Consider the following 9448-nt stretch of genomic DNA (forward strand, 5'->3'; position numbering starts at 1 on the left):
ACTTGACTGATGCGCAGGGAGGAGGTTATATTAAACCACTACCCTGAGCCTCTTCAGATTTATCTTCTAACCACATGAGGTTGAGATGTGAAGATGACCTATAAAGCGCCACAACCCAGGAAACTTTGGGCGGCCTCTCTCACATTAGTCTATGAAACCTTCTGGGAAGGTGTCTTAAGACGGCCAGGATGTGCATCATCCAGAGAAATGCTTTACTACACTCTTTTGTCTGCCACAAGCTGCAGAGGCCCTGCTTGTTATATGTGTTCATCTGTGTTCATCTGTTAGTAAAGCTGTTCCTGGGCTCCTCCAGGTCAGGAACGCCACTTCAAGGATTCGATTCAGAACGCGGGGTTTCTCCTAGTGGGAACATCCCCAAAGAGAGGTTTTATTTCTTAACCTCTACACCAGTAAAGAAAACATCTTTTGTTTCTTATAATTTAAGAACAGTGAAGTGAGAGGGAAATGTTAACTGCCAGCCCTCACCCACAGCAGTAAAAATCTAGTTAAATCTAGTAAAAATCTAGTTAAAGTTTTACCCCACTTTCATGGAGGTCCTGCACTCCTACCCAGTGGATATGGGAAGGGGGGGAACTGTACACAACAACAACACAGTTAGACAAGGAGGACAAAGTGCCGCCGTATGTTGTTGGATACAGCTGCTGTCAGCCAACATAGCCATTGACAAGGAATGCTGGGAGCCATGGTTCAGCATCTGGAGGGACACATTTAGCCCACCCCTGTGTTAGTTGGACCATCATACTGACTTATATACAGCAAATCCATGTTTTCTTACTCACTTTCAACGTTTCTCGACATACATAGGCAATCTGAAGCTCTGTCAAAGGTCCAGTGGCTGTAGAGGTAAATGGGACAAGAGTAAGTAAATGGAGTTCCCTTCCCAGAGGCATCGATCTGAAAGATCTGGAGTAGTTCAATTCCATATTTCATGCTTTGCACATACAAGGTCACAGATTTAGTCCCTGGCACATGGGATGGCTGCATTCCATTGCATGACAACCGTAATTATGTGATTTTTGCGGGATATTCGCGGGATAAACTCCCATGTGTATTTTGAGAGCATACCTGGTAACAGGATGGCAGTCTCTTTCAGGCCTTTGCCTTGGTTGCTATTAACAATAGAGAAGTCATGATTTTCCTATCTGCTCCCTCTCTCTCCTTCTTTAACAGCAAGAAGTCTGGTGTAGCCCAATGCATGGCATCTATGTCAGGAGGTTGTGGTGACATATATGCCATGCATTGGGTTACACCAGACTTTCCTTATAAGTAGCGGAAGCAGACCCAACGATGCAAAACGATGCCAGCAAATGGAGGTGGAAGGCGTCTCGTGGTTTGACCCAAGCTAAGCAGGGGTGGGGGGCATCCCTTCCTTTGAGACAGGTTTTGCCCGAAATGGAAGAGAAAGCGATTTGACCACATTCAGCTTCACTTCTCCATTTCTTAACTGCCTGGTATTCAATCCTACCTCCTCACCCAACTCATACAAGAGTCCGTCAAGAGAGTACTGTACCAAATTAGAAGAGGAGAGGGTTAGAGATTTAAATTCTCAACTATTTCACCTTTGCGTGTGAAGACAAACAATGAAAGCTGTTTTCACACCTTTCGACATTTCACAAACCGGGACAGATGTGGCCAAGCAATATGAGAGTGTGGTCAAGATGGCAAAAGTTATTAAGCAAGAAAAACAGACAAGCTACTTTTACACCTTTAACTCAGTTTGCAGCAACTGGAGTAAGATGAGGACGAAGCGGGGGGAGGAAAGAGAAACCGGGACGTTTTATAACAGCTGAAAAAGTGGGAATGGTAGGATAAGGACTGTTTGAGGGTATGAGTCTTCTCTACACTGTGGGAGAAAATAAATATTACTACACAGTCTTCTCCCTATATTTAAACATCATGAAGTCTGGCAGAGGAAGTATTCACTGGAGGAAACAATTTATGTTTTTGTAGAAAAAAAATCTGATTTCTGTACAAAAGAGATAAGACTTAGGAAATGCACCATTCCTCCTGCATCTGATAGAAAGTTAAAACTAAAAGGTCAGGCAATCTGATTAAAACACAGGAAGGTACCACATATTGAATCAGATTCAGTACTGTCTGCACTCTTTGGCATTAGGATTTTGCTTGAGTCGACTGGGAAGGGAAAGATTTCACTCCCTCCCTGCTCTCTGCTGCTTTTGAGTTCACCAAGTGCAAAATACTTTTGCACTTTGAATTCAGTTTACAGCAATAGAAGTAAGCTGAGGACGCATAGAGAAAGTGAGAGGAAGAGAGAGAAACTGGGCCGTTGCAAATGTAGCTAAAAAAGTGGGACGACAGAACATTAATTGTAACTGCCCCTGCCAAACTGGGACAGTTGGAGGATATCCTCACCCCTCTCTCTTGGCCCACAGATCAAACGCGCCACAAGTTGAGTCCATCATATGAGAAGAGAAGGAGGAACTAGCTTATATTTGCATCTCCGCAGCCTCTGGGGGTGTATTTGCCTCTCATTGAGCTGGAAGTAAGCAGGATGCAAGCCTGAATGGGCCCATAGCAGTCTGGCTCAGGTCCAGCCATGCTTTCAACTTCTGCTCTCTGCTCCATCTGCAGCACCTGCATCTTTAAAGCAGCACCAGTCTGTTCCTACAAACACATGTGGAAGACCACAAACACAAACCCTGCCCATCACCCCAGCCTCCTTGCTAACCAGCCAGATGCAAAACCTCAGACCTCTGTCTTCTACGCTGGCTACATCCAAACTGCTGGTCTGTTCCCGACCCTCGCAGTTGGAAGGTCTCAGACAGCTAGTAACCACCAGCCGTCAAAAGCCATAAAGCACTCACTGAAGTAAGCATCATCTACCCATTTAAATAAACAGTTGTAACTATACAGAAAGAGAGTCAACACTCATGGCTTGAGTAGTGAACTACAACTCTAGAGATCAGGGTACGGCTTTCTGCTCCGTCATGGAAACCCACTGTCTTGACCACACTGTAACGTTGCTTGGCCATATGTGTCCCAGCTTTCATCTGCAACATGTTAGAGAGTAGGGGAGAAAGCATAGGAAGTACTGAACATTTGGTTCTGTATGTCCAGAGGTTGGAGTCAGGAGAGATGTAAGGAATCAACTGTACCTTGGTAGACATCTTGAAGAGAGCCACCTCCACAGAACTCCATGCAAATCCACAGCTTGTTAAACCTAGTGAAACAATGAAGGAAATGGTCTGAATTGAGGCCAGATGTGAATGGGAAAATTGAAAGGGTATGTATGGGGAGATCAGGACCGTCAGATGTGAACGGCTGCACTGACCTAAAGGTGCAGCTTGCTTAACATGGCACATCACTTTAGCACCCAAGGTTCCCTGTAACAGTGCAAGATGTTCTAACTGTGAGATGAATCTGCCTAAAGGAGTGATGTATTGAGACAGACTGCCCCCCCCCCACACCAACCAAGGGGTCCTTTCTTTCTCACCGTATATAGCTTCCATAGTAGGCAACAATGTTGTCGTGTTTGCACGTTTTCACCATCAGGATCTCCTGCTGAATAGTGGCGCAATCGTCATCTGGATGGAATTAGGGAAAGAATAACATTTGAAATTTATGTCAGTTGATAGATGTGCACATCCTCAAAAAATGAAAATTATATATCTATATCCATATCTATATATAAACTAGAGGGAGAGAGAAAGCGCAACTGACCCCTGTAAACATCTGGGTTGGGGGCGGTGCATAGTGTCTATACAACGCTTGCCGGCGTGATGTTGCACTACACGATGTGCCATATTATGGCGCTCCTCCGTCTCTGCGTCCATACGACGCAGCGCCAAAGAAATACCACCAAACCGTAGCAATGAGGCTATGGTGCCCTTTCCATAGCTTTTCTTCTTTTCTCCTCTTTCCTTCCTGCTTTTTATGCTTCAAGAGAATAACACAGCTACCTCTTTGAAACGTACCACTTAACTTAGGGATTTCTGAGAAGGTCCTAGAAAAGGGACTGCATTAGGCAGTCAACAGTGTTAATTTCCATTTATTTGACTACAATAAATAACAATTAACACTGCTGACTGCCTGATGCATTTTGAACCTTCTCTCAAAAGTCAAGGGCATCTTCTTCCCTTTTTTTAATTTAGCAAAATGAAAAAGAGGAAATCGGCGAGCATCTTTGTATGTGAGGAAGGGGAAGAAAACAAATGATTTAATGTGGGAGGGAATGGGAGGCATGATCTGGAAACATGTTACTCCAAAACAAGACTTGCTTCTATACTTACAGCAGCAAACAAAATGTAGCTAAAGCTATATATAGTACAAAAGTGAAATCAAAAGACAAATCATTGCTTAATATTTGTATTGATTAGAAATGCACATACTCCAATGAAACTACAACATGGACATGATTTTAAAGTTTCTTGTCTTAAAATAAGAGCTTTAAGGATGAATAATTACCCCAGAGAAGGGCCCTGAGAGCATGCTTTCCAGGCTTGTGCAGACTGCACAAAGAACTTAAATTTGGCCCGACGTACAATAGGGATTAGCACCCAAATATGTTCTTCTGCTGCCCTGAATTAAAAATATTTGCTTTCGGAGTCTATACAGAATGCTTCAAGTCTGTGAATGGGGAGACTCAGGCAGCATCTACACTGCAGAATTAATGCAGTTTGACACCACGTTAACTGCCACGGCTCAGTGCTATGGAATTCTGCGTGTCGTCGTTTTGTGAGATACTTAGCCTTCTCTGTCAGGGAGCTCTGGTGCCACAACAAACTACAAATCCCACGATTTCATAGAATGGAGGAGCCATGTCAGTTAAAGCAGTGCTAAACTGCATTAATTTTGCAGTGTGGCAGCAGCCTCAAACACCTGAGAGGAGCACACTAGACATTGTTTTCATACAAATTTGAGCTGCTCTACATTATTTGCTCAAAAGGATTCACATTAAACCCTATCTCAGGATACTTTCAGTTTAGAATATGAGGGCTTGCATAAAAAGGTTTTTCTCTCCTCACTCACCTGCTTCCATCTTGACCATTTTGATAGCAGCCAGTTTCCCGGTTTCTTTGTTCCTTGCCTGTGACAATACAGAAAGGAAAGGGTGTTTGTTAATATATATATATATACACACACACATACATACATACATACATACACATATATTTTCACAAAGTGAGGTATTAGCCAAGAACTAGTGCTTCCAAAAGGGTCAGAGCAACTTTAATGCCATTTGCAGAAAATAGCTGGCAGAATCTCTCAGTTGTAGATTATAATTGTTAAGGTTGGCAATTGTGAGGAGAGGCATGCTGAAAATTCACTTTTTGGAATACCCTTTATTAAATTTAAAAACACAAATTTACATTCATTACTCCATATGCAAATCCACATACACACCAAATAAAAACAAAGCCGCAAATTCGTAGGTTCTAAACATGAAGAACAAATCATAAACAAAAAACAAAGACAAAAGAGGCAAAACTCCCCCCTATAATTATATTTCTAAATATTGAACTGAAGTTTTGAGTCAATGCAATATTACAAAGTTGGGGACTGGAGGAAAAAATGTCATGGGGACTGGGCAGAATTCATGTTTAGAGAATAATACCTTGCCACAGGGCTTTGAGCGTTGGGCTATGTCTGCCTCCGCACTGCAGAAACAATCCGGTTTGACACCATTTTAAGTGCCGTGACTCAATGCTATGGAAATCCGGGAATTGTAGTTTGCTTGGCACCAGAGCTCTGTGCTAAAGAGGGCTAAATTCCCAGGATTTCCTAGCACTCATCCAGGGCAGTTAAAGCAGTCTCAAACTGGATTATTTCTGCAGTGTGTTTTGGACCTTCATCACTTAATCCCATTTAGCCCTACATGCAGATTTCCCAGTTTGGAACAGAAAGCCTGAATGAGGAAGCGCAAAGCAAGCCAAAAGCTCAACAGTAAAGAGATCCCACAGGCAATACAACTGCAGCCCTCAGTATTTTTGATGGTATCGTCCAGATGTGTCCTCTTAACCTCTAGAACTATATATATATATATATATATATATATATATATATATATAAAAGCTGGCATTGGCGGTGGGAGTAAACACCAATCTGATGCCATTCCAGATATTCTCTGATTGTTATATTTCAGAGAAAATAAATGCAGATTCAGGGGTCGGTCACACTTACATTTTTTGCACGGAGAGATTTGCATCTGTGAACCGATCCAAAATCGATTCACGTTCCCACTATGTTTTACGGCAGCAAATCTCTCCATGGCATTTAAGTCTGGTTTGAAGTTCCCATTCAAGGATCAAAATGGAGGCACCTCCATTTCCTGAACGGTGGCCGCACGATCCAAATCGATCCGATAATGCAGTATTGGAGATGCGGATCGTTGCAGTTCTTAAAAAAAGAACCACTAAGGGATCTGGTGCCAAATGCACCGGTTTAAATGGGCTTTTTGGTGCCCCCTTCACTGAGTACATTTGCAAACTGGCCATCTGAGCATGGCTTTTAGCCAGGTTTTAGGTGGGATGCAGTTGGGCGGCAGCATTGGCGGCATTTCCCCTGCGATAATACCCGACAGCATCCCGAAATAGACTTCAATATGGCAGGGGTAAGAGGAAACAGAAATGTGACCACTAACCCACTTTCCAGCTTTATAATGTGGCCATGAGTTCCATGGTACACCTTTGTATTAGTTTTATTGTTTAAAATTGTATTTTCGTTCTCCGCTTTGTTTTAAACCTGACACTTCTTTGTTAAAGTTTGTCGTACTCTGAAACAAGATGCAGTTTGGTTAACACACAACCAGGAAAAAATACACAACCCAAAGTGCCCGATGCCGCCCGGCACAAATCCTCCAGGAAAGAAGGCTGTGTGGTTACCTTATAGACTTCCCCATAGGTCCCTCCGCCGACTCGCTGCAGAAGCTCAAAGTCATCTTGAGGGTTTCTGGTGGAAATCTCTAGAACCGCTCTTTCTTGGGCATCCATCGTGAAGCGTTTTTTCCCCTCTTTCTCGAGGCGGAGGCTTCAAAGCTGGTGACCCTGCAAGCGTAGGCGTCAGCAGCAATGTGGTCGGAGCACTGATACATTTCTCAGCGTGCTGCTTCCTGATTTGAAGCATGATTGGGTTGCATGAAGTCCTTTGTGGCCTTTAGACAACTGAACAAGCTCTATTACTGGGGGATATTGAGATCACATAAGGCTTCTGCTTGTGTTTGTGCCTTCGCTTTTATGGGATCAGTTACCTTTAGGAAGAGTTCTCTGTTCAGGAGTTTCCTGCATACGGTGCAGCTGCAGATAAGTCTACATAGGGACCACCAAACGCAGTGTTCAAACACAGATCAAGGAGCATGAGAGATGCTGTGGACTGGGTTAACCAGAAAAATCAGCCATAGCAGAACATGTTATAAACCATCCTGGGCATAAAATGCTATTTGAAAACACGGAAATCCTGGACCATGCCAACAACTATCAGGTCAGAATGCACAGAGTAGCCATTGAAATCCATAAACACCTGGACAATTTCAACAGGAAAGAAGAAACCCTGAAAGCAAACAAAGTTTGGCTCCCAGTCCTGAAAAACACCAAAATCAGGACCCAACAAAAGGAAATGAAAGCAACCCAGGGTCAGAGGCTTTCCCAGCAGACAGTGGATCATTGAGTAAATAGACACCTGGAGGCTTTGCCATTCAACAACAGAACAATACATAGATTAACATGTAAATCATGTCCTCTCAACCAACAGTATATATACCCCACTCTCTTCCATTCCAGCATTCTCTGAAAATGCCAGCTGCAGATGCAGGCGAAATGTCAGGAATAAGCTTTTCTAGAACACAACCTGACATCCTTCCCTGGCACTTTCCTCTTTAACTTTCCTTAGTAACCTTTCCGAGTCTGTGATGTCTTTTACTATTATCATGGTATCATCCATTAGGTTGTTGATATTCAACTACCTAATATCTAGGAGTGAGGAAACTACTAGGGCTGGTTCACTAAGGACAGCTGGCACAAATCCTCCAAACCTTGGAGCTGGGTCTAACTTACTAAATCAGAAACTCTTGGTGTTCAAGCCCCAGAGGTTGGGGAATGGTTATACTGTATTAAGAAATACTTCAATAGCAAAGCATGCATGGAAGCAAGCAAGTCCCAATTGCAAGCAGACCAATAGCATGAGATTCCAGAAAAGGAACCAAAGATGTACATTTCTTACATTTTCCCTATATATATATATATATATATATATATATATATTCTAACTAATAGTCTCATCCTGAGTCATGTGGTCCTTTCTGTTTGTAATTCCTTCCTATTGAACATCGTACTTGTAAATCCATTACTATTAGTCCATATCTTCTTTATATTTGTTTGTTCTTCATTTCTCCCCTTTGATCGTTGGAAGTTTTTCTTCTTTATACAGTCTGTGCCTGGATTCTTCCAATATCTTCTCATTGCCACTTCTAGCTGTTTCTGTCTTTCTTTGTCTCTATAAAAACCTAACTCTATCTACACCTCTCAGAGTTTATGGCACACCAAAATGTGCCTTCCTTCTATGTCCAGTGACTTGGTGATTCCAGGGTTTAGTCCCAAGTTTAAAGGATAATTCTGAGGTGCTAAATCCTACATTTGGGACCCTGGACAGCTCCTATGAAGTTCTCCTGTCTAAGCTGAATATCACATTAATAATAATGATGATGACGATGATAAATTATATTCATATCCCGCCTCTCCCTACAGATCGACCGTAGAAAAGTTGCAAGGAGAAGTAGACTAAGGGGGCATCTACACTGCAGAATTAATGCAGTTCGACAAATCCTGGGATTTGTAGTTTTGCATTTTTTGGCAGAGGAGGCTAAAGACCTTGCAAAACTACGAATCCCAGGATTCCATAGGATGGAGCTGCTGCGCTTAAAAGTGACACCAAATTGCATTATTTCTGAAGTGCAGATGCAGCCACTAAGAGCCAGGGCTCCATCTTACACAATCCTGGGATTTGTAGTTTTGTGAGCAGAGAAAGCCAAAGGCCTTGTAAAACTACAAATCCCAGGATTCCATGGGATGGAGCTGCAGCACTTTGTCAAACTGCATTCCTACAGTGCAGATGCACCTCCTCTAGAGACCTCAATATGTAGAAACTGCAGAAATAATCCAGTTTGAAACCACTTTAGCTTCCCTGGCTCAGTGCTTGGGAAATGTAGTTTATTGTGGCACCAGAGTTTTCTGTGACAGAGAAGGTTCAATGTCTCACAAAACTACAGTTCCCATGATTCACAGGGTACAGAATAAGAGAGGCCCCACCCCCTCGATGACGTCTAAAGGGGGCGTGGCTAATAGGAAGGGTTCTATTAATGGCGGCCTGCGCCTCTAGCGCGTTTGTTTTCCGCGCATGCGCACTTCACCCGCCTGACTTTTCTATGGTAAAATGAGACTACGGGGTTTGTTATGCTTCGGCGGGACCGGAAGTT

At 43.0% G+C, this 9448-nt stretch overlaps 1 protein-coding gene across 3 annotated transcripts in view; it reads right to left on the bottom strand.

Annotated features, from left to right (window-relative positions):
• MAP4K1 (mitogen-activated protein kinase kinase kinase kinase 1) overlaps positions 1–7441 on the bottom strand; it is a 27417-nt gene extending 19976 nt beyond the window's left edge. For 2 of the 3 annotated variants that reach the window (XR_006100651.1, XM_042439026.1), the window contains exons 1-5: positions 6864–7441; positions 5011–5068; positions 3476–3566; positions 3138–3202; positions 801–856 (exon numbers count right to left, since the gene is read on the bottom strand). Coding sequence is in view for 2 of the 3 variants with exons in the window: in XM_042439026.1 (XP_042294960.1) it covers positions 801–856; positions 3138–3202; positions 3476–3566; positions 5011–5068; positions 6864–6971 (378 nt within the window). In the remaining variant the exon portion in view is untranslated. The remainder of the gene's footprint in view (positions 1–800; positions 857–3137; positions 3203–3475; positions 3567–5010; positions 5069–6863) is intronic. The other variant, XM_042439027.1, reaches the window with a different exon arrangement.
• Between the last annotated feature and the right edge of the window lie 2007 nt (positions 7442–9448).

The sequence above is a fragment of the Sceloporus undulatus genome, chromosome 9, assembly GCF_019175285.1.
Source record: "Sceloporus undulatus isolate JIND9_A2432 ecotype Alabama chromosome 9, SceUnd_v1.1, whole genome shotgun sequence".
NCBI lineage: Eukaryota > Metazoa > Chordata > Lepidosauria > Squamata > Phrynosomatidae > Sceloporus > Sceloporus undulatus.